This window comes from Lotus japonicus, chromosome 6, assembly GCF_012489685.1.
Source record: "Lotus japonicus ecotype B-129 chromosome 6, LjGifu_v1.2".
Taxonomy (NCBI): Eukaryota; Viridiplantae; Streptophyta; class Magnoliopsida; order Fabales; family Fabaceae; genus Lotus; species Lotus japonicus.
In genome coordinates, this window is record NC_080046.1 from 19,511,594 (window position 1) to 19,537,613 (window position 26,020).

At 39.7% G+C, this 26,020-nt stretch overlaps 1 protein-coding gene across 2 annotated transcripts; it reads right to left on the reverse strand.

Moving 5' to 3' along the window:
- Positions 1–2,177: 2,177 nt before the first annotated feature.
- LOC130726963 (uncharacterized) lies at positions 2,178–15,217 on the reverse strand. 2 transcript variants are annotated; one of them, XM_057578284.1, is made up of 14 exons: positions 14,729–15,217; positions 13,688–13,767; positions 12,858–13,016; positions 11,294–11,507; positions 10,481–10,567; positions 10,256–10,395; positions 8,524–8,604; positions 8,342–8,406; positions 4,780–4,952; positions 4,154–4,284; positions 3,953–4,040; positions 3,359–3,572; positions 3,126–3,226; positions 2,178–2,985 (listed from the first exon to the last, which is right to left on the reverse strand). In XM_057578284.1, exons 1-14 carry the CDS (start codon positions 14,894–14,896, stop codon positions 2,542–2,544), a joined length of 2,145 nt encoding a protein of 714 aa, XP_057434267.1. In that variant the 5' UTR covers positions 14,897–15,217; the 3' UTR covers positions 2,178–2,541. The 2 variants fall into 2 exon arrangements, with proteins under 2 accessions (XP_057434267.1, XP_057434268.1); XM_057578285.1 differs by lacking the exon at positions 14,729–15,217 and having other exon boundaries at positions 12,858–12,994.
- Between the last annotated feature and the right edge of the window lie 10,803 nt (positions 15,218–26,020).

Genomic DNA, 26,020 nt, shown 5'->3' on the forward strand with positions numbered 1-26,020 from the left:
CCGCCGGAAAACAGAGGAGGAGATAACGGTGGTGGCTCGGTTCTGGGTAAGGAAGGAGAGGAATCAGTGGTGGTGAAGTGATGATGGCTGGCTTGGCTGCATTCATGGTGATGAGAGAAAGCATGAAGGAAAAACCTGAAGGAATAAAGGGAAATTTTTAAAATTCAAAAGAACAAATTAAAATATTATTAGTTGGGGGATAAAGTGAAATTTTTAAGAAGTAAAAGGACCAAAATGTGAAATACAAGACTTACTAAGCTACCAGATGACATGGCAACCTATTACACTTGGCATATTTTAATTGGCAGGAAAAGGGGGGCATGACTGCTGTTTAAAACAGGAACAGCATATTTAAGCTTGCCTATTAATTAATGAGATTGTTGGAAAAAGAGTGTTGTTAGGTCGGAAGAACATTAGTACCATAATGAGAACACTAATCAATTTTGAGAGTTAGTTTGGTTACAGACTTACAGGTCACTTTCCATGACAGCTAGTGTGAGAAATTAGCTCTTAATTTAAAAACAATATCTAGAAGATGGATTACGTTGAAGTTTGAACGCAGTCATAGATAATAGTAACACAAGAACCTCATTCTTAAATTATTGCACACACAATAATCAATTTTCCTATAGCTGAGAGCGATAATATCATTTAATTAAGAGCGGCCAAATTAGAAACACGGTTGTCCTAAGCAAACTCCTAGCTAGCATCTTTGACTTATGAATCTATAAATCACTGCACGCACGAGTGACCAAGAAACTTAAAGCAACAGCAATAAAGTTAAGATCAGAGTTCCAAACTGATACTATCTGCAACTGCAATTGGTTGTCTTTTGTGATCTGTCTGATCAGAATTTTGATTTTTGATACATTCACAAAGTTCACTTTCTGATCTTGTGTCTCATTTTCACTCATTTTTCTTTTGATCTCTCTGTATTTTCTATCATATCACATATCATATCACTCATTTATCTATCTTTTCTTCATATTTGGTGTAATTGAATTGTGAACACAACTTTTTCCCGAGGAACTTGTGTTAAGATGATGAACTACTCGGAATTACAAGCTACAAGAGCAGGGTGGTGCAAGGAGCATCGAAATGTTCATAAACAAGTACCAGGTGTTTGCTCCTTTTGCTTAAGTGACAAGCTATCTCAGCTCTACACCACGAATTCCCCTATTGAACCTATTATCTGCTACTCTCCTTCTCCTATTTCGTCGCCTGATTCGCCTTCAACGAGGAATCATGCCTCGTCGAATAACCACGATGTATCTTCGGCGGTTCATCGAAAACGCTTCCGCCGGAACGGTTCGCACGCGATGGGTTCCGGCCCTTCATGCATTCTGGGGTTTAACAACTTGAAGAAGAGCAAGTCGCTTGCCTTTGCTACGAGAAACAGCAGGGGAAGGAGCAAGAGCGATGGTTTCTGGTCCAAGGTTCTCAGACTGAAGAGAAAAGACACAGGAGTATCTGTTGTGAATTCCAGGGTGGCTTATTGATAATTAATGATTCTTGTGTCACATATGTGTATGTATGTCATATAATTGAGTGATGTTTCTGTTGTTGCTCAATTCAGGAATTTCAGTGTTTTGTTGAATTAGAAAAAGTATTTTAAGAAAGAATTGCATTTATACTGTGTAATTAAATTAATTTTGTAATAAAATTCATTATTTAGATATGAAGTGTGTAGAATTTTTTTTTTAAATTGAGGGATTCCATTCTTCCTAGCTGTGGATGTTTTAAGCCTGCTAGATCTGGTGAGCACCCAAAACCACAACCTTCTTGTCACCATGGAGTCTTATTGTGTCAGGCTGATTTTAGTTTGAATCGGCAGCAATTCTCTTCTCAAGCACCATGGGGAGGGAAGTAAGGTAGGATGAAATTATCCCACCAATGAAATGGTTCTAGGGAAAAAAAATAACAGAAGAATTTAAGTAACAATAAATTTGGTGAGCTCAATTTTCATCATGGTTTTATTACTGAAAGAATGGTTGGACTCACTTCTTAAAGGTAAGATATATACCATATTTTTTATTTATGGCTTATTTTTGTGTGTGTTTGTATCCTACAATACATAAGATGATACGATTCACAAGTCAAAATAAATCTTCCGATTCATGATATTACACAAGATTCAATGAACAAGGAGTAAATTCGCTAGAAAAACATTAAAGACATTCCGCAAAACAATGCAATGCAATCCAAGTCACTCGTCAGTGGAAAAAATTATGAATTTAAGCCAGGCAAAACATCGGTAATGCTGTACTGGCACAATTTTAAATATATACTGTCTAACTATCGGCTAGTTTTTGTGTGATTGATTTCTAAAGTGAAGTTTGTGTAGCAGACAATTCCATCTTCAGGCTGCATTGGGGCCTTATGTATATTTTTTTCTCTAAGCACAGCATTCAAAAATTTACCATTTCTATACATGATATTATGGACCTGCATTCCCAATCCTATTGCACTTTACACTTCTAAGCTCTTGCCAAACGATGGAAGTCATCTAGAGGGACCTTAAATACTGTATTGGCTTCCCTCTTAGTCCTCTTCATTGTAAGTATTTTGGTCCAAAGAAGTCCCTTTGAGTCTTTGAAATATCTCATCAAGGGACTCAGATGACGACACACAAGACACATTACTTTCCTGTATTTGCCGTATTGGTAAAAACTTCTTGGCTCCTATGTTGGCCTTGAAACTCTGAAATCCTGTCTTCATATTTAGCCACGTCGAAGCCAAACCTGAAGAAGGCGCTCCACCGGAATTACTGCCTTTATCAAGGACGGAATTGGCAGAGGCTACATTTTTCTCTTCTGCCTTCCGTTTAGATGCTGGACCTCCCTGCTCTCTAATGGCAGCATATTTGTTACTGATGGCTTCCCTGCTCGAACCATATCTGCTTGTCTCTTCCCTCGAACTTTTAGACAGTCCATTGGTTTCTTCGGTAATTACATCGGAATTTGTCTTCATTTCGACATGTCTCTCCTGAATGTTTAAGGTGTAAAATGATTATACTGTAGTAGTAACAAATGTCATATGTTGAATCTGTCAAAACTATGAGATGAGAGGCTAAATGGGAGGTGAGACAAGATTGCTTCCACCTTTTTGAAGTTATGTCTACATACCATTAAATTGTTTGCCGATTCAATATCAACACCATTAAAATTCCTTGCCAGGGGAACAACTTGTTCCCCTACTTTGTGTCCTTGTTCAAGCCAAGACCGCTCTACAAATAATGCAAAATCAATCAATCAAAAGTATGGCAAAGTCAGTATCACAAATTTAGATAAGATTTTTTCAGTGAGTAACTTGAACTAAAGTTGTAACAACGGAAAATTTGTTTCAATTTGTTTCAGACCTCTTTGTAAAATAATTACTCCTGATGGATCAAGACCATCCATATCATCATCTTCAGTTTTGAAAATATATCTCTTCCAGCTTCCCAGAAAATCAAATACTCTGTCAAAGAAGTTGCTTGCAACCAAAAGGGTGTATGTAACCATAATAAGTGGATAGATTTTGTTAAATTTATCCCCAAAGAAAGGGACAGCATTGTCAATGTTCCCCATTCTCTGCAGTAATAGCCAAATCACGCACCAAATTATAATAAGAAAATATTACTAAGGAGATGGAGCCAAAGTGTTCTGAGGCTAAAGTTCAGATAATTTAACAGTTACAAGCTGAGAAGAAAAATTATCATAAAAGAATATACGAAAGGCATGTGAAAATAAGTACAAGTAAACAAAATAATAGACTAGTCTTATAACCAATGAAAAAGAAATTTCTAGGATTATTAGGAATTAATTTAATATAAGTGCCAAAGTAATAAGCAAGAAGATCTATCACAGTAAGCAATATATGGAAATGGAACTCCACCCAGTGCCCCACAATATTGTCAAAAAAACATTTTAAAGAGAATCAACAATCAAATAGATTTGTTAGATAAGAGTACCTTTTCAAATATAGTCGTTTTATTAGAACCAAGTCGAATGAGATTAAGAAAGTTGTATGAAACTGGGGGGGCATATCGAGCAACCATCCTGGGATCAAGAATAAAATATAACAGGTATTCATTTGAGAGCATAGGCAATTCAAGAAGCAAAAATAAAGTAGTCATAATTGCAGCAGCAGTAGTAAATGAGTAAAAACTTACGAGCATATCATAAGCAAGTTAACTGAGCTAGTCTGTCTGGGTGTCAGTGAGTAAAACATCAACATTCCAATTTTGAACAAGGAATAGTATGTGCACATGCACATATACATGAGAGGAACAAAAGCAAACACCTGGGCAAAAAATTGAAGGTAAGTGATTTATACAACCTTTATAAAAAAAGATAGTATATGTGAAGAAGCATATTACAGAAGCAAAGACACAACATCAGATTCCATAAGCAATTTGTTTGCATTTGGTTCAGCCTTAAGCCAAAAGGAATGGAAGTTTATTTTCATAAAAAAAAAAAGAGAAAAAGACTGCCTGTATCTAATGAAAAAGTCATATCTCATTGATCGATATACAAACAGAAGCCCATCTTACTCTTCGCAAAGAAGTTTGTATGAGATAGCAATTTTCATCGACATATTATAGATTTCCAGAACTTCCAGAATGAAATCTTCATCAAGAACATCTAAAATCAATTTTCTTTTAAGTGTTGTAGATTCACAAAAAATTCAGAATGAAATCTTCATCCAAAACTTTTAAAAACGTAAAAAAGTATTTTAAATACATATACAGCATCTCAATGTCCATTATACTAAATATCTCTAAAAGACTTGGTCTACCTGTACAAGCATCTCCTGTGTTCTCACAGATTTTATAAGAATGGAGAAAAGTGATAAATCAAAGCTAGGCAAAAGAGTTGCCTCTGCTAAAAGTATTGCAACAGACATGATACCAAGTAGAACAGCCAAGCCTTTCTCAACTTGTTTCCTTAAAATGCATCTCCAGCAAAATTCTGTGAAGAAGTACCATTTATTTAGAAGCCTGGGTCCAATGCCTCTAACCAAAATAGGAAATCATAAAAGAAAGGAAAATGTAGACCTATCCTTGCACGATCAAACAATGCAATATTAAAGTAGCAAGGAACTAATTGAGAAAGGTAACACAGAAGTCAGATGAAATTCAAGAAACTTTTAAGCCAAAAGCAACATATGCATGAGGAAATTAGATTGACTTCCACCATTTGTCAATACTATATTCAGAATCTCTCAATTAAAAACCTAGGAATGTCAATTTAATTTTCTAATTTCTATATACATATATGCAACTTTTAACCACAAAATAAAAAAAACGTAAAATAGAGTTAATATTGAGGTCTCTTTACATAGGAAGCAACTGAGCTAGTAGGGTACGTAGAATTATATTTTTCATAAATATCTTAATACAGAGAAAGGATAAAATGTTCATGAGGCATTGTGGAAAACTAATAGGTTCTAGCACTAAAGAAAAAAGGAAAGCTGATATTATTGAGTTTCTGCCAATTTCCAATTACAAATTATCCCAAAATATGTAATCCTCCTAAACTCTCTTATTTATTATATTTCTTCCTCTACAGCCCAACTAAGTGAACTAACTCTCTTAACTTACTAACTATATGGCTAACTTTATCAACTAACCAAAACTACTAACTAACTAGGGGTACCTATCAATACTCCTCCCGTAAGCATTGACCTTGTCCTAGCTTGAGATACCTAAAACAAAATCCCACCAAAGTCCTCCTATCTGGAAATGTTAACCGTGATACAGGAAGAAGACAATAATGTCCACCAGGATCCCACTGCTCTTTTTCAATGCCCAAAACTGTAGTCAACTCCACAGTTTTAGCAATAGCTTGGATGTCATCTATATCTCTTTCCCAAAGCAGTTGCAAAATCCCTTGTGAATCTTTGAATATTCCTTTTTGTTCCATGTGAATGGGTTTTATCCCAACATACGATAACATGGCCCATCATCGCAGCCAGTTCTCTCATGCCTTCTGCTCTCTCTTACCACTACGCTTTGTTTCTTACGCTTCTAGGAAATTAAGTTATCACCAAAGAAAACACACTACCGAGGTGGATCTCCTATCAAAATGAGAACCTACCCAATATGCATCTGAGTATCCTACAACTCGTGCATGTCCCTTATCTTCGTACAATTAACCTTTCTCCTGGAGCACTTTTAATATAATTCAGTACGCGAATCACAACCTCTCAATGCCCTTCACATGGAGAATTAAGAAATTGCTTACCTTACTAAAAGAAAATGAAACATTTGGGTGAGTAACAGTGAGATAATTCATATTTCCAACTAATCTCCTATATGTTTTTGGATCTGAGAGTGGCTCCCCTTGAGCTGGCCTAAGTTTGGCATTGGGATCCATAGGTGTGTCAACTGGCTTGGCATTTAACAATCTTGTCTCCTCCAAAATATCCATAGCATACTTTCTCTGTGAAATCACAATCCCTTGTTTGGATTGTGCAACCTCTATGCCCAAGAAATAACAAAGTCTGCCAAGGTCTTTTGTCTGAAAGTGATGACAAAGTTGTTTTACTTGTGTGATTCCATGATGATCGGTGCCTGTAATGACAATGCCATCCACATACACAATCAAGTATATACACCCAGCAGCTGAGTGATGATAAAAAGATGACTGATCAGCCTCACTCTGTCATACCAAACTATTAGAATATAATATAAAACCATTCATGTGGCCCTTACCCAACAGCTTAAGCTTTTGGGATAAGTGGTTATTATGACATGGTATCAGAGCCTCTATGGCTGAGACTGAGAGGTCTAGAGTTTGATCCTTGCTCCCCTCACTTTCTAATTAAAAAGTGGAATTTAATTAAGCACATGGTAGGTGGGCCTATGCATTCATCCACGCTTCAAGCCCAAAGGGCTCTTGCGTGAGGGGGGTGTTAGAATATAATATAAAACCATTCATGTGGCCCTTACCCAACAGCTTAAACTTTTGGGATAAGTGGTTATTTTGACACAAACTACTGAATAACAGTGCCAAATCTGCCAAAATCAAGCCCTATGAGATTGCTTGAGACCATATATAGACTCGGTGGTTGGGCAGCGGCGGAATTAGCTGGAGAAGGCTGTCGGAATGATGCCAGACAGCACAAAAGGTCTAGAAACCGGAAATGAAACATGATGGGTCTCTACCAGATAGTCATGGATTAGGATTAGAATTGCCTCTTGTTAGGCTCTTGATACAATGTTGAATAACAAAAAAGACACATGAGGCATTTGCTGAGTCTGTGTGTTTCAACTACATAGCGGAGTCCATTATATTATATATAATAGGTGCAATCAGGGTTGTTAATAGCGATGCTATAGCGGTGAGCGGAGCGGAGCAGCCACTGTCCGCAAAAGGATGTCAAAAAGTGGAGCGGCTCATTGTTGCGGCCGCAATAGGTTGGCCTGAATAGTGGGAATTGTATCACAAATGCTGCACTATTCTGATGGTTTATCGAAAAAACCCCTTTTACCCTTAAAATCTTACTGTTAGAGCAACCTTTTGAGGGTAGATACGAAATTTTGCCTCGGAAAAGTTAGAATAACCCATTATAGTACATCCCCCTCTCTGATACTTCACTTCGACCTCTGCCCAGCACTGTGTCTCCATTCTTCCTGCACTCTAGCTTGCACACCACTTCTGACCAGCCTCCGGCATCCTTCCAGCAACCTTATAGCGACACCTCTGCATCCCCAAATACCCAGTTTTGTTCTCGCATCCTTGAGCTTGCTATCCTTCTCTGTTGTTTCCCTAATGCCTGCTTTGTTTTTTTTCTTCTGGTTATTTATTCTGCCAGTGTTGTTTCAATTTGTATTCTCTTTTAGTCTCTAAGTAACTACCATGCATCACTTTTATCCCAGCAGCCTCTATCTTTTTTTTTTTTATCACAACAGCCTCCATTAGTTACTTAGTTTATGCTGTAGTCCTTTATTTTTTAGTTATCTCTTCTATCCCAGCAACCTCTATCTCCTTTTTGAATGTCATGAATTTTGAGTGTTTTTTATCATTTTTAAGCATAGTGTTTAGTATAAAATAAACTATATATAAAAATATTCAGCATACAGCCATCTCGCTATACGCTATAGCATTATAGGGGTCGGCTGCTACGCCCTGCTATTCGGGTTTGACAACACTGGGTGCAATCAATGTACAATATCATTGTTACCCTATTTACAATGACTATGCTACCTATTTACAATTAATAAAAGATATCCTACTTAAATAAAAGATATCCTACTTATTTACAAGATATCTAACAATAATCAAATTTCATTAGAGAAAAGTAATATTCAGTGAAGTTAGGATAATATAGATTTAATAATAATTCTCATTATTACCTAAAGTATCAAATACAGACCCCAACTTGCCAGTCCGAGCAGGTCTAATGCTTGAATTATATTCCCTGAAGTTATATCATAAAAAAATGATGTAATATGAGCTCGAAGAACCTGTAATATATTATAGAATGATATTGAAGCTGGGAAAACCAACAAAATAGAAAACAAAATTAGAAGCAAACCATCCAGTTGACTTGCGGCGTTCATAATTATTCATTGTATCTTCCAATTCAAGGGCTTCCAGTACATAAGTCATATACTCACTGCAAAAGAAACAATACCAAATAAAGTTTGGCTACCGCTGAAGGAAAAATCTAAGAGACCTTATTTGTACAGATTTGACAGAAGTAAGCGCTGCAACTAAGTAATAAAGCTGCGGTATATCTCTCATTAACAGTGACGGATCCAGACATCTCAAGTTGTGGGGGAAAACCACACACATATACACACAATGATGAAGTAAGAAATTTTAAGTTGTTGGGGTGACATGTGTAAATTTGTAACACTAAAAGCATATATCATATACTCTCATTAAAAATATAAATATATAATATAATTATTTTCAACAAGTTTTAATATTCTGAAAACATTTGAATGAGTTTTTACTACATTTATTTTGGGCACTACAAAAAATCTCTCTATAAAGTAAACAGTCATCAGCCATTCATTACATATTTCAGGAGAAGATGTTCGATCAATTGTTAATTTTATTTTAAGAAAATTTTCCATTGAAAAAATTAAAATGAACATAATCGCGGATAGCGTAGCATAGCGGCAAGCCCAGAAAACACTATTTTGAGCGCTATTGCGGCGCTATAGCGGACAATAGCGGCAAATAGGGTGAATAGTGGAGTAGCGGTTAACCCCCAGGGTGCTATGCTATAGCGCTATTGCACCACTAGGGCGCGCTATTAACAAGCTTGGTACTAAGTACTATGTGCTCTTTGCATTCATATTATTGACACCTATCATTGTTTGGTTAACCATCAATACTGTTTAAAAAAAACTAAATTTATTATAAAAAACTGACACTTTTACACTAGTTTTATAATGTGAGAGTAACGAGTTTCCAATACTACAGAGGAGAAAAAAATTGATGAGGTTTGAGTTTTTTTTTTTTGACAAAAAGGTGTTAAGAGTGTTGGATCTGTAGTAGGGAAACTTTAAGAGTTGAGAAAATATCATGGGGCAATCTTCTACTATCAAGTATGAGTATTACAAATGAACTCTTAAATCTTGTGCGGGCAATTGCCCCCATCCTCATGGCCATGGGAGTGCATCTGTTAACAAGTCATTAACATATATAAATTAGTCTAAACCAGTGTTATCAAATCGCGATCGCGGTGAGCCAAGAATCCGCTATTTGGCGGCGAGTAGCGGAAATAGCGGTAATAGCGCGCTATAGCGGGCAATAGCGGCGTCGCGATTAGCCAAAAATCCGCTACACTATAGCCGTTATTTGATAACACTGGTCTAAACAAGGCAAGAAGGAATCTATTTCGCCACTGGATAAATCAGAAAGCTAGATTTTACAAGGTTTTTCATATTAATAGATGCGAGGAGCCTAGGAAGCAAAAATGAAACTCTTTCCAGTCCAAGTAAAACTAAAGGATAGAAATTAATGTCCAGAATTATTAACCAAACCAGCTTCAATAGCACATGTAATTGACCTATTTATGTAATATGTAACATGTTAGGGCTCCATGTAACAAAACAGCAATTTCATTTTCACTAATCTAATTGATACACTCAAAGACATTGACCTGAATAAAAAAATAAATAAAAAATAGGTCTAATAAATGTTTTCACTCATCGTAAGAATATAAGAATTAAATTTACCGAAACTGCGGTGAAGGATTGAAAAACAACTTTTCTAATGAATAATACCTCAAACACAATTGACCATGTGCTTACCTTTTATATCTGTAATACTCCTCACGAGCTTTTCGAAGATGACGCCTTAGTGTTGCCATTGACTTCTCATCTGTATCATAATCCATATCATTTTCCCCTAATTGGCCACCTTGTGGTTTGAAGGATGGGTCTTCCCTAAACTGAAGATTTGAAGGTTATATCTAAACAAAGAAAACAATTTAGGTGTTTTTAGACATCCTTAATAAAATAAAGTAAGCCCAATACCATTTGAGCAAGCATATCATCAATGACATCCATATAACGTCTCAAAGGATCACGCTTGGACATCTGCTTGGATGTTGCTTGAGCAACCTATACAAATAAACTATAATTAAGCTCCAATTCTTATTTTGCAGTGACCCCACTGGCCCAAACCAATAAAAACATAATACACATGAGATCTTCCATATACAAAATAATTGATCAAATACAATATTACACAGCTTCTTTTCGAGAGCAACACAAGCGCTAATGATGCACTGCTGGCACAAGTAACATTTTCGCCAAAATGGCAGACATGTAGAATCGATGGAGATGCCCAATTGTAAATTGGAATGTCCCTCAAAAGCTTACTATAACTAGCCACAAACAAGCTATTACTACTAGTAACTTTTATACGAGAAGGAAAGGAACAAGACATCAGACAGTGCATAACCTCAGCTCTATTATACATATTTTCTGCTATGCATACAAGTTTCAAAATTAATATATTTCCAATGTATCCACAACTTAAAATAAAGCCAATTGGAGAAATACAACTCAGGGAAGGTGTTATTGAATAAGTTTTTTCTTTTTAATCAAAATGACACAAATCACAAGCAAAAAAAGGCAGTTCTATCTCACTACCAAGTGAAAGATTAACAAAACTTCCAGGGCAGCAACCAAGCCTCCCACTAGGTGGGTTAAATCTCATGGACCATATGACAACATTGAGCACAATCAAAAACCAAAAAATTTCAACTAATCAATTTTTAGTAACTTCTTCTACAACAGTAAAATGAGAAATGAATTTAACAGACACTAGAATGAACCACTTACAACAATGGCATTTGAAAGTTCTTGGTGAGCATCATCGAGTTTGACAGCCATTTGGGAAATTTTGTGAGAAAGTACTTTTTGGCGGGTGGTCCACTCAGCGTTTCTCCAAATGCTTTTAGGAATTTCACTCAAACCAAAGCCAAGAAGAAATGCACCAGTAACAAGTCCAAAAGTATTTGAACAAGCCATGGCAAATCCCAGAAGACTTCCAGTCCTGCTTCCAGAAGTATGAATCAATTAAAAATATTCAAAATAAAAAGGTATTGCATCACATAAACCCGAAAAATAAATACACATATATATGAAAAAAACCTTATTGCGTATTAACTTGTCAACCATGAACATCATGACAAGGAAGAGACAAACAATTAGACAACGAGCAGATATTTGTGTCAATGACTTGAAAAACCGTACAAGCTATTGATTATTGAAAGAGAATTGCTATATAGTATGATACGAAACATAAGAACTGAAAATTGAATGCTTTGATCTTTTTCAAAAGGACATATTAATTAAAAAATAAAATTATAAGGAGATGGTTTTGACAGAAATCAAACAGAACCTCTGTTCTTATGTTTCGTGGCACCTATCCTTCATAACAAAAAGGATTCTCCTTATTGAAAATCTGTGACTAACATGTAAAATTTAAACCTGTAACTTATTTATCCTGTGAGCCTAGTTCACTTGGTTGAGACATTTTCTTGCAAGTTCATGGTAGGGGATTCAAAACTCTGAGGTTAAACACCATCAATTTCCCTCCCCCCCCCCACCCCTTCAGGTACCATAGAAGGAATCCTTAGGCAGCACTTCGATGGTGGAGCTCTGCTTGGCCCTGCTGTGGGACAACCCACTAAAATTAAATGTATCCTGTGATCCTAGTTCACTTGGTTGGGACATTTTCTTGCAAGTTCCTGATAAGGGGGCTTAAAACTCTGATGTAACACACCATTACTTTCCCCTTAGGTACCCTAGTGGGAGTCCTTAGGAACCACGTGAATGGTGAGGTTATACATGGCCCTGCCGTGGTCTTGACAACCCAATAAGATTAACTGTACTTTCTTTCAAATGACCTCACTATTTTTCAGGTATCTATATTATTGTATACCCACATCTTGCACAGATGACATATTGAGGGTCTTCCATATTCTGAAATGTCCTCACAAAGGCAATGTGAAATCTGAACTTTGCAAATCAATTGCTTAATCAGATAGAGTAGTTTATTAAATATTTCCTCATACAGAGAGGGAGAGTGAGAGAGAGAGAGAAAGAGAGTGCATGTGCGTTTGAGGTCTGTACAGGTTCAATTTTCATGAATACATCAGTCACTCATAACAAAGCATGCAGCCCAACATTATTAGCAAAGCATATCCACAAATCCACATATGGCAGAGTAAATAATCAATAAGAAACTAGTTGTCATGCATGTGTCTTTGAGGAGATCATAGGAAGTTAGAAAATAAAAATTTAAACAGATATACAGGCAACAAGAACTTGGAGCAAACATCATCCTACAAAAAAAAACTAAAACGAGAATAAAAATAAGGTTTGGAGGATGAGAACCTACCAGCTTCTGTGCATCATAATGAGAAGAACAAGTCCGAAAAGGCCAATGGATCCCACAATTAGATAGAAGACCAAGTTAACATGTACACTAGTCTTCAATCTTTCTGATACAGTGAAATCCCCAGCATCTTCGAAACCCTGAATAAGGGGCACCACAGCCCTGCTTAGGATAAATAAGTTAAATATATAAGGAAATTTGCATCACTGATCAGAAAAAGCCAGTCAAATACTTCCTTGCGATATTTGTGCTTAGCGTGTAGGCAAGCGCATGAGAAGATGATGAGTAGCCATAAAAAAAATTAGAAACATAAACAAACATATACCAAACCACCTAAATTTTGTAAAATAATAACTATATCATGTGTTATTGATTATCACTTCCAGTAATCCACTGTAGCTCAAAGTCTGTTCTGTAGTGGAAAAATGTTACATGCATGCATGCATGCCTTATGAATTATGGAATTAATAGCAGAGATACAAAAAGATAGTGCTAACTGTCAATCAAAGGAGAATAATATTAATACAATCAAATATGGGTTGATGTTACGAAGATTAAAGACATTTTTCACATTGAAGAGTCATTGCAGCTCAATCCCATTATATATCAGATACATAACATCATAGACTCAAACAGAGAATCCTGGAGGAATGTTCGACAGTCAAGCCATGAGAGAGCAAAGCAGGTATCTCACATGGTAGACAATCAACCAAAATATGGTAGACAATTGGCCTTCCTTGCTAAACAATACAATTCAGTTGAAGTACACAGAAGGATGTGAAAGTAATGCAACATATAATCATATAAATTTTACAGGGTAACAAGAAGCGTACCAGGTAAGCAAAAATGTACTCCAATATGACCAGCTCCAAAAGAAAGAGATACCTCCATTCTCAGAGTGAGAAGACATCGTCTGTATTTGTCACAAAAACATCATTAATGAATGAAATAATGCAGTTTTAGTTCTTCAATTAATCAAAAAAACAAAGATCCAAAACTCTTCCTTTTGAATAAGATAAAATAGTTTCTGCATTAACCAAAAAACTGTCAAACTAATTAATAGTAAAGAAGACGCAATAACAACCTGGATTTAATTGACACAAGCTTAACTAAAGAATAAAAAACCATAAATGATAAAAGTACCCTGTCCATAATATGGAGGTTGAATAACCTTTTGTCAAAACTATGCACACTATTTCCCTTACAAAAGGTAAATCTTTCTTCCAGTTTCTAAATCGAAACCCAACTGTTCCTATTTTCTCCATATCCAAGCCCGTTTTTGAAATTTTAGTTTCTTCTAAGACGAGGACATTAGTTTGGGCAGAGTTACTCATAATCTATGCATTTGTCACTAGCCTTTTTTATGCTATTTATCAGCATGTAAAGCCCCCATATAACCCGTGCATTCATTAGTCAATTGTATAGCAATTTTCTCCATCACGACAATGGTATAGTAACAACGCAATCAGAAAAGAACTAGTCATGTGTGAGAGTCTTTATTAAGTTTTCACTTCTATACTAATCACACATCCCACCCAATTAGTATATTTGGTTTCACATTTAAACTTTACAGAATCACTTCACTCCCCACAATAGCTACTAGCTAGCAGTAGTAACTTCGCGAAGAATAACTACTTCCCCCAACATACTTGCTACTAGGTTTCCAAACACACACATTGTTTCAAAATTCCTAAAAATCTCACTCTGCAACCCTAACAATCGAAGCTGAATTAAACAAATGTGCAATCAACACAACAAATTACAGCAGAAAAATTGAAACTACTACTACCAAGAATAAAAATGAAATTCTTTAGTGTGAATTAAACAATAACTGAATTGAAGATCAATGAAGTAGCAGAATCGGAAGACGGTACCGCCCAAATGTCCGCGGGGACGAGGATGATGACAGAGAGGGAGCAAAACCAGGTGTATCCAACAGTGAAAAGCACGTAGCGAGGAACATCAGGGCCAGCGAAGTACCTCAAGGTGAAAAGCACCATGCCAGTTGTTAGAGGTAGCGAGATCAGGTAAAACACCCACATCTCTCTTCTTCAATGATCAGAATTCAGAGAGATAGATCATAGATCGGAAACGAAACCACGCGTTGAAGTGCGCGCACCTAAGAGGTTAGGTGCGCCACACGTCACTTCAAGTGGGAACCAGCACCGCCAACTTCGAAGGAGCGTCGCTGAAGCTAGACGGTTGCCGCCGCCACCGTCGTCTCCGGCGTGAAAAGCAACTCAGTTTCGCTTTATGCTTGATTAATTAATTGAAGTGATTCTCCCGTGCTTCAAGTTTTGCTTTCCTTCTTGACATAAAGACCTCCATCAATCTTATTTCAATACCAATTTATCACGCATAAAACTCCCTTCAAAAATAATTATCACGCATAAAACGCTTCTTTACAAAGAGGTTATTTATAAGGCTTAATAGCACTTTTGGTCCCCCACGAATGCAAAATGTGCAAATGGGGTCCCTAAACTTTAAAAATAGCATTTTTCCTCCCCGACGTTATCTTCCGTTAACAGTTTTGGTCCCCAGACAGTTTTCCGTCAAAAAACTAACGTTTTTAAGGAGAAATATGTAATTAAACAAAAAAATAAATTAAGAAAAATAAAAAGAAAAACCAGAAAATTCATCATCTCCATCTTCTTCCATCATCTTCACTATTTTCTCAATCATTAAACCCAAAACCCAGAAAATTAAAAACCTAAAAACCAAAATCATCTTATCCTCTTTTTCATCTCACAAACATCTTTATCTACTTGATCTTCATCTTCACTCAAAAAGAAAAATGGATACAGATCTATAACCCACCCCTAACCTTCATCTTCACCCTTGCACCCAGTTTTGGTCCTGCCATTGAACAACCAGATCTGAACCAAGATCTCTTCCCTCATCCTCCCCCAACACACATCCAACCAAAGCCCAAACGGAAATCGCCTCCCTCAACCTCCTCCAACCCAGATCGAACATTGATCTGGACACATAGGACACAGACAAATTCCTCTTTTTCATCTCCTTTCTGAGTTTTCAATGGAAGGGATGAAGTGTGGTTTGATATCCTCTTGTCGTCCTCACAGGCACGATCTTTGCAATTTGGATGGAATAAAGAAACATAAATCGAGAGAGAAAGCAAAAGTTTTTGGATTTATCTTCTGGGTATATATATATATTTGTAATTTGTCCTTAGCAATATAATCTAGCTGGGTTTATGTCGAGAAGCAAAAGTTTAGTATCTAAAAGATTTTATCTTTTTAAATATTCTTAGGTTTTTTGGGCCATTATCTTCTTCTGGGTCTATATTTTCTTCTATATTTGGGTTTTATTGGTTTCCTTTGGGGCATTTAATTTCTGGATTCTCATTTGTTTTTACGGGCATTATTTTTTTGGTTTTGGAGAATTTTGAATTTCTGTAAAAAAAAATTGAAAAAGATGAAGAACTCCTTGATTTTTTCTGGAAAACCCAGAAACCGTTACTTTTTGAACGGAAAAAGGACGGGGGACCAAAACTGTTGACAGAAGATAACGTCGGGGAGACAGAATGCTATTTTTAAAGTTTAGGGACCCAATTTGCACATTTTGCATTTGTGGGGGACCAAAAGAGCTATTAAGCCTATTTATAAATTGAGAAAAAAAAGATGATGCACGAACGGTGTAAAATTTTAAATTTATTATTGAAAAAAAAATATTATAAATTTATTCAAGTTTTTTGGGTTAAGCGTCATATTAGTCCCTCCCCGAAAAATTATTGTAAATGGTCATCATGAATGAAAATTATTTGGAGTAGGTACTGATTTGGATCGCTGACAGGGGGTAAAAATGCTGACATAAAATTAAAAAAATTAAAAATTAAAATCAATAACATGAGAAATTTTAATTAAATTAATAAAAATAAAGCTAATTAACAATTATAACCCTAAATCAATTAACAAAATCAATACCCCATCCCAAATTAACCCAAAATCATTTCCATCTCCAAAGGACCCAGAAATTCATCAAACACCAACGGTTAAGGGTACTGGGGCTGGCTTGACAGCAGCGATTATTTTGGCTATGTTGAACTTCTCAGTCTCAACCAAGCTATGTGTCTTTCAATTTTCATACATATTATAAACATAAACAGTTGCAATGAACTGATGTTCAGAACTATTGGTTCAGCAATTCAGCATTTTGTATTTAAATGCATGACAAAGTGATGTTTTCGTAAAATTATGTTGACTGAATCACAACCATATATGTTGATGACTTGATGTGTAGATTTGTAAATCTATTATGAATTGGTAAAGGTTTCTTTCTTCTAAAAAAAATTCATCAAACACCATCGTCTCTTCTTCTCTTTCTGCTTCTCCTCAAAGCACCTCTCTGTATTCCCTTGCTCCACCACTCGTCACTGCTCTCCCTGACTTCCCTCCCTCAAAGCCTTCTTCTCCTTGTTTCCCCATTAACCCACCTCCACCTTTCGACAACCACCTCTCCTGCACTTTCCCACTACCCCTGTTTCAGAAGCAACAAGAGGTTTGCTACCGCCACCGCCACCCTTAACCCCAACTTCACCCCAATCGAAACCCTAACCTACAACCCCACCCCTATCCACCTGCAACCTCAACCCCAACACCCACCCACCTGCAACCCTAACCTACAAAAGAGGAAGAAAGAGAGAGAGAGATGAAGAGATCGACCACATCAACTCTCACCCACCGCAACCCTAACCTCCAAACCCATGTCCGAATTGGAATGAAGAGGGGGATAGATCGGAGTTGTGGGTTGCGGTACCACCACCGTAGCAGCACCACGAACCAAGCTGACCTCGCCAACACAGACACCACATCCTCTTCATCTTCCTCTTCCCAGTAGAAGAAAAAGGTTGAGGGCTCAGTCACGGTGCGAAGAGGGGAGAGGTTGAAGAAGAAGTTAGGTTTCCATTGTTCATGTGTTTGTGTAATGATGACCCTAGTTTAGTAGTGTTTTTAGGGTCATTTCTTTGTAGGTTTTGAGTCTTTTTCTTGTGTCTCATGTAGTGTTTCATGCATTTCCATGCATTTTTATCTTTATTAGTGTTTTTGCATTGCTTTGGTAATTTCATAGTTTTATAAGGTCTTCAATGGTATTTTAGTAGAGTTTAGGGGTCTTGTTTTATTCCTAGTTCATTTTATACTTTTGTGCAATTTAACCTTTGAGTTTCTTGCTTTTGTTCCTAGTCTTTCTATGCAACTAACCAGGTTGCAACAACTGAAGGAAGAAGGCCAAGGGGTTTAAAGACTTGAAGGAGGCATTAAAGAGGAGTTAAAATGAAGATTTAAGGGTTTTTAGGCGAGCTGGGGCGATCAAGCGCCCCACAATGGCGCCTGAGCGCCAGGATGGCAGAAGTCAAAATGCTGGAAAAATCAGTCTGGCGCTTCAAGCGCCCGGCACACCAAAAATCTCGTACATTTTTCCTATAAATAGGATTTTTGTCATTTCTCTTGAAACCTTTTGTCATTTCTCTTGAAACCTTTTGTCATTTTCTCATATTTCAATAAGTTAGAAGAGAGGGTTTGGGTTCTAGAGCTTGAGGAGCTTCCTCCAAGTCCTATGGTCCAAGTTTAACCTTTCTTTTCTTGTATGGATTTCATAGCCATGTTTGGCTAAGACCCCTTTTGCTTTGGGTTCTTTGTAAGACTTTGGATGTTTTAGCTTTAATTCCTTTTCTATTCATGTTGTTCTGAGTAAACCCTTGAATCCCACTCCTATGCTTTATCTTTTAAGCTTGAATGCATGCTAGCTTTTTGCTTTTCTATAACCATAACGGAAGTTTGTTATAGAATTGAGACTTGTTGTGAGATTACCTCTTCTATGCTTGCTACTAGGAATAGAGGAAGGGTTGGGGTTTGTTGGCCTGAATTGCATGCTTAGTACCTTTAGCAAATGTTTAGGTTGTCAAGGAATTGTGCCTATCTTTTGACTTAAGAGGGTTGTCTATGCGAGGCATCGATAGATGACTAATTAGGCTAGAGCATCAAGGAGAGACTCCGGACTTTGTGAGTAGGAAATGTTTGCTAAAACTGAATTAGTTGAACATGAACCCAAGACATTCTCATCTCTGAATTTCACTCACTTTATCTTTTGTTCACTTGTTCTTTTTACATAACTCAAGAAACAATCAACCATAAAACTGAATTTTACTCGCTTTCCTACAGTAAACTCGAGGCTTAAACTGAATTCGCATCCCAATTTCCTGTGGTTCGATAAATTAAAACCGGGTAGATTTTGTACACTTGCAGATTGACCAACATGTAACAATGAAGAAGAAGAATGAAAGATGATGTACGGATGATGATAATTTTGACAGAATTGAAATAGGGATTAGGAGAACTTGGGAAATTGGGGTTTTAAATCTTTTACTTAAATAAGTTTAATTTTAATTAATTAATTTGGGGTAATTTGAATTTTTAATTTTATTAATTTAATTTAATTTTATGATGTGTAATTTATTTTTTATTTATTTTTCAAATCCACATAAGCATTTTTATCCTAGTCAGCATGTCATTTAAACACTCGTCAGGGCTCCGACCTCCGGCGAGAATCCGCTCCAAAAAAATTTCAAACATGAGGACCATTCACAATTTATTTTTATTTTTTATTTATTTTTAAATTCCACATAAGCATTATGATGCTTAACCCAAGTTTTTATTTATAAATTTATTGAGTTATTATAATAGGAATTAGGAAGAGTTAATCACCAAGTTTGTTCCATCCAAGAACATAGAGATAGGGCATAGTACCTAGAGTGAAGGGATTCAACAAGAGAGAGAATCTAGAGAGGAAAATGTATAACTGCCTAGAGATAGTGTAACCGCTTAGAGAGAGAAAATAACTGAATTTAGAGTTTGTTATTGATCAAATGAGTCAAGAGTCTCTTACATGTGGTAACCGCTCCCTATTTATAGGCTAGGCCTTGCGAGTTTAACTATCGCTATTGGGCCAGTTGGGCCTCGCAGGGGAGACTAAACTCTGAGCCTGTGCGACCGCCACGAGGCGGGCAGCCCTAGGCGAGGCCCTCTGGGGAGCTCGCCCAGTCCACAAGTCTACAAGACACCCAGCTCGAAGCATTAGAGCTAAGTGTGTCTTTAAGAATAAAGGTACAAACACTAGTAGAAGCTAGCCTAAGTTAAGACTACTGAGGAATATAGTAGGTCGTCGACATGGCGTGAGGTGAATACAAATTTTCTCTTTAGAAGTTCCCTACAAGTCCACTAGTCCACAAGTGCTCTTGGGGCGACGAAGACAAGCCCGCTCGCCTCGAAGCGTTGGTGAGCGCCCGTTAGTTTGGTGCCCTGGCACGTGGGGGTCACGCGTGATGTGTTGGATGAATGACAAAGGTTAGCGAATCTTCAGAATCTCAACCGCTGCTCTCGAAACGTCCCCTCAAATCATGATAAAGCATGTCCCCCTAGATTTAAGCCAAACAATCGTTGTAGCTTCCCATTTAATGCGTCATTCGCTCTTCCCAAAAATCCGAGCCTTTCCCCAAAGTAATCATTTCTCTCCGTCATCATGGGGCACGATTCCCCACTACTTTCCCACGACTTCAACCAACCATCCACAGGAGATCCACACACGTCTCCTTCCAATAGTCGCCCTCTTCCTATAAAAACCATGTTCCTCTACCATCTGCCACTTTCAAAATCCCCACTCTTTGCATCCTTATACGCCCCCAAAAGTCTTTCAGCGAACCACCGTCCCGACAGTATCGCCTTTCATCCTCTTGGTCATCTCCCACTCGCGTTTCTCCCTGGTTAGTCCCCCGAACCCCCTAACTACCTTATTTTATCCCTACACTGCTTTCCTCCTTCCCACCATGTCTTCCAAACGCCGAATCAGAAGCTCTTCCCGCGGCGTCACCGTGGCTACTCCTTTGCGGTACAGCCCGGCGCCGGCCAGCCTTCCTCGTCCTCCTGGTGGGGTAAGCTGTCGGAGGTCTCTACCTTTTGACTTAAGTCCTTCGAGTCTCTATCCCTCCCCATTAAATCCGGTCGACCAGTAGGAGTTGTCGACCTGCCTTCTGACTACGAGAAACGAGACTCAATTTTTGTTCTCTCCTCAGAAATTTGAGGCTTTTTCCACGAAAAACCTCTTGACAACATCTTCGGTTACAGTGGTTGTACAACGGTCGAGTGTCCTGGTTCCGTCGCCTAGCTAGGGACGTGTGCAATTTTCAATTCTTCTATGTGTATGAATATATGTTCACTGATTTAGAGATAAGACTTCATTTTTCCCCCTTCGTCTGCTCAGTGCTACGCGATATCAACGTCGCCCCCTGTCAAATGCACCCTAACGGTTGGGCATTCTTGCGGTCCTTTGAAATTCTCTGTGACACCATGCACCGTGAACCGTCGCCCACCCACTTTTTTCTATTTCTACGATGTGGTTGCCCAACCCTCGCGGTCGTGCAGCTGGGTATCCCTGAAAGCTAGGTCCGGCCGAAGCGCTTCAACCCTTTTTGGTCCAATGCCAAAGATATCTTCGCGCCGAAATACTTCAAGATCGCGGTGTCCCACGAGTATCCCGAAGCTTTCACCTTGAGAGACGGCACTGCCCGCTTTCCTTTTTACTAGACGGAGGAGCCCGTCAGGATTATTGACCTGCAAGAAAGCTCTTTGACTAAGGAGGACAAAATCATCATTAGCTTCTTTGCCAAGCTCCCAATTCTAGGCTGTACTTACGTAATTGAGGAAGCTAAAACCTCGCTAACCCCTCAATATCGCCAGACTCCCACCTGTCTTCCCATATGCCTTGTTACTTCTATTGTTTTTAGTCGCACTTTATTGATTTTCCTTTCTTCTTATTTCTGAATAGAAAACATGAGATTCACTAGTGCTGATCTCCTGGCTGCTATCAAGAAAAAGAAGCTCGCCTCCTTTAACCCGCAATTCAACATGGAGGGTGATAAAAAGAAGTGTACACACCATGATTCTGGCGATGATGTCCACCGACCGCCGCTCAAGAAGAAGACTCCTCCAGCCGCCGTCGCCGACCAGGGCGGGTCCGATCAACAAACCGTTCCATAGGCCGATGTCATCGCATCGTCCTCCCAGCGAGTGGAGGTGGTAGCTTAAACTGCTCAAAAATCCAAAATTGTTTATTCCCCAAGCAAGACTGGGGCATCGTCGCATCTCACTCCACCTGTCAGTCAAACCCCGAGTCCCCCAACCGGCCAAACACCGCCCCCGCCTCCTGGTCATGAACAAACTCCTCCTCCCACAACCGAGAAAACGGGGCCACTCACCCTTTCCCTCTCTCAGGCCAGTGTTGAGAGGTTGGAGCAGGTGGTATCGAGATAAGGTCTGGACAGAGTAGTTGAGGGCGCCATGGCGACCTTGCTCCATGCTTTCCACCGTTACCGATACGCCACCACGGGTGCTGAAGCTTTGCGGCGAGAAATGAGCCGACTTCGAGCCACCAACTCCAAGTGCAGCCAGAAAAGTGAAATGCTGGAGGTTCAGTTGGCGACCTAGAGGACCGCTTACGAGGAGAAACTGGCGCGGGAAATTAATCGGGCCAAGGTCAGCTTGGAGTTCCGGGAAAAGAAAATTATGGAGTTGGAGAATGCCCTCGGGGAGCTCAATCAGGACATGCAATTGGAGGTCGGCGCGAAGGATGAGGTCCTAATCTCCAAAGATCAGATTATTTCCGCCAAGGATGCAGAAATTAACACTCTGCGTGATGAACTGGCAAGGAAAGACGAGACCCTCGCCAAGATGAAGACCCATGCCAAGACTGACACCAAAACCCTTTAGAAGAGGTTGAGGCACGAGGCCGCCGTGGCTGCCGCCGGAGAACGCGATCGTGGCTTCTTCCTTGCCAAGGCTCAAGTTCAGTATCTCCATAAGCAACTGGATCTTCGCCCGATAGGGGCGTTTAAAAAGGTCACCCCTGCTGGCTTAGTCAGCCCTGACGACCCTTCGGGTTTTACTGCTAAGCGATTCCTGGACTCTGAAGAAGAAGAAGAAGAAGAAAATGTTAACGTTACCATTAATGAATGATTGTAATTGTGTTTACCTTGTCTTGCAACTTTGACCGCCCTTTGGGGCTGGCTATTAATGAATATGGTCTTCGTTTGAATTTCACTTGTTTAACGCTCTTCCTCCTTTTCTGCTTTGTATGTTTTCAACTTAAATCTGAATTACGTTTAACGACATTGAAAGTGTGTAGGGTAGGGTTTAACTAGGACTTTTTGCTCGATTTATTTGAACCAATGCTTGATTCACACGCTTTTCCCGTAAGAGCTAGTGTGGCCTCGCCAACTCTACTCGGCGAGGACTTACAGTGGCTCGGGTCCCAATGGCCATTTGGGTTGCCCAAGGCTTGGCCTAGTTAAGTATGCTCACCCTTATTCGGGGAGGCGTTTTGGATAAGAAGCTTATCCCACACGTCGCCAACGGATAACAGCGATTACGCCGGACTTTCTGGAGCGATCCCCAAACATCAAGGTCGTGTTGGGATCGCCACCTTCATGGAAGTTTTCCCACCATGCAACCGCTACAATTAAGTTATTTTGTAGGAGTATTGCTGAGAATATCCTTTTTGTATTTGATTGTAAAAATTATTTTTTAGATTTTCTAAGGGATGCCTCATTAAAAAACTCCCGTGGTGGAGAAAAAGAGTACATCTTTATTTTTAGTCCTAATTTTTGTTCCAAGCTCGCCATGCTGAAGTCAAGTCCTCGCTCGTCTCGCCACGCTGGTGGCCGCCCTATTGATTCTTCAAACCTCTGTCGCCAGTCAGAGCACCTCGCCAAGCATCCCATCTTTCAACCTTGAAGTGCTCGCCCCCCAACCTGCATTTTCTAGAAACCAAACCTCACGCCCGGACCTCCTGTGGTGAAACTGGTTTTCACCAAGCTTGAGTTTGCCCTTAAGTTGCCGAGCCGTCTTGGGGGGCTTGAAACTTGTCGCCCCCTGTAACATCTTAACTTGACGACTAGCCTCACGGTAACAACACGAGTCTTTTCAGCGCGCTTTGTCCTCACTCGCGCGCTTCCCGGGAAAACTTCCCAGGAGGTCACCCATCATAATATTGCTCCAAGGCTAGCACACTTAACCATGGAGTTTTTATGAGTTGGGCTCCCGAAAAGAAGTTGCAACTTGTTGTTATGGGTAGTACAATCAAATCATATATGCCTTCCTCAACTGTATAGTCCATCCCTACACAGTCTCGGAATACCTCTTGTTCGGGTGTGGTGCGTCCCTCCACATAGAAGGCGATCAATCCTCGCCCTTCTCAGCTTAGGGCGTCACAGGCCCACCAACTTCCGCTTGGTTCGTCCTCGAACCACATCGTACTGGGAGAGGTCGGCTCTGATACCAATTATAACATCCTAACTTGACGACTGGCCTCACGGTAACAACACGAGTCTTTTCAACGCGCTTTGTCCTCACTCGCGCGCTTCCCGGGAAAACTTCCCAGGAGGTCACCCATCATAATATTGCTCCAAGGCCAGCACACTTAACCATGGAGTTTTTATGAGTTGGGCTCCCGAAAAGAAGTTGCAACTTGTTGTTATGGGTAGTACAATCAAATCATATATGCCTTCCTCAACTGTATAGTCCATCCCTACACAGTCTCGGAATACCTCTTGTTCGGGTGTGGTGCGTCCCTCCACATAGAAGGCGATCAATCCTCGCCCTTCTCAGCTCAGGGCGTCACACCCCCGCCTTCCAATGCACCGTTTTTCCTTTGCCTTTGTTCTCTGGGCGACACTCCTGACGCATCGCCCCTATCATTTCAGATTTTCCCTGACCGCCGCCCTGCTGAACAACCTTCCCATTTCTTTTGTTTCTGCCGTGATGATTCTGGAAAGACCGTCGCCGTCTTCCGGGGAATTGGCTCCTTAAACTTGGGCGGTTCCACTTCGCATCTTTTTCACTCTAGTCGAAGAGGTCCAAATTATCTCTCAGCAACTTCTCCAAACGATCTTCTTGCTCCTCTGTGAGCGGAGGCCCAATCGCCAGAACTCCCCTTCCAAACTTAAACATCTTAAGATCCCAAATTTGGTTCGCCCTACGCTCCTCAGTATGAGAGTTAGTGAATTGCCCAAACTCTCCTGTCCTTATTTTAGATCTTTCCTCATATCGGCTCGTTCTGAACCTGTCGTTCCTCGCGCCAGCCAACTGTCCCTGCCTTCTTGTTCTGTCTTGGTTCTGCTCTTGAACGCCCCTATGCTCCTGACCGCCCTCTATGACCTCGATTTCGTGGCACCTGTGACCCGCAACAACCTCCTTCTTTCCGTACAGACTCAAACAGTAGTTGTAGCATTCTCTTGCCCGCCGCTGATCAACTGCTATTTTTCCTACCTTGCCGCTGTTTAGCGGGTACTTCACCGCTAGGTGAGCTGTTGAAATCACTGCACATAGGCGATTCAGTGTGTTCCGACCAATGATGACGCTGTATGACCCAACCACTTGCAAAACCAAATACCTTACTCGCAGAACCTTTGCGTTGTCATCAATAGTGAAACTTGTGTCCAGATCCAGGTAGTCGCGCACCCAAACTTGTTCTCCCGAGAATCCCACCAAAGTTTCTGTGTACGACGTCAGGTCCTGATCTGTCAGCCCAAGTTTGTCGAACGCGTCGTCGTAGATTATATCCGCCGAGTTGCTCTGATCCAGGAGTACTCGCCTTACGTTGAAACTATTGATCCTTACCATGACCACTATGGGATCATCCTTGTGGGTCTTGATCCCTTCAAAACCAGCTGACGACACTACTATATCCGGATGCTGAAAACCAAACAAAATCTCTTGTACTGAACTCACCGCTTTGACGTGCCTTCGCCTCGCTGCCTGAGAGTCACCCTCGCCACCGAAGCCTCCGGCGATTGTATTGATGGTTCCAACTGGCGGTTCCAGATCCTTGTTTAAGGTTTCCTGAGCTCCTTTCTTTCCCGTCGCCAATGTCTCATTCCGATCTCTCGCTGGGGTCGGGCGACAGTTGTCCTGTCGGCGCTCCTCTCGTTGGCGGTCCCCTTGCTGGCGGTCACCCTACTAACCTTGGCCTCGATCATACTGTTGTGAGCGTCCCGCCTTGATCAGCCTTTCAATTTCTTTCTTTAGAGTGAGTAGTCATCAGTGTCATGGCCCGTCGAGCGGTGGTATTCACACCGTTTAGTCTTGTCTACCGCCACT

What these genes read in the sequence shown, in the direction of transcription:
- LOC130726963 (XM_057578284.1), bottom strand. Translation starts at nt 14,896, where the DNA reads ATGTGGGTGTTTTACCTGATCTCGCTACCTCTAACAACTGGCATGGTG. An exon ending in ATTATGATGCACAGAAGCTG is followed by an intron (nt 11,508 to 12,857) that starts GTAGGTTCTCAT and finishes TTCTGGAAGCAG; the next exon opens with GACTGGAAGTCTTCTGGGAT. An exon ending in AGTAATTATTTTACAAAGAG is followed by an intron (nt 3,227 to 3,358) that starts GTCTGAAACAAA and finishes CATTATTTGTAG; the next exon opens with AGCGGTCTTGGCTTGAACAA.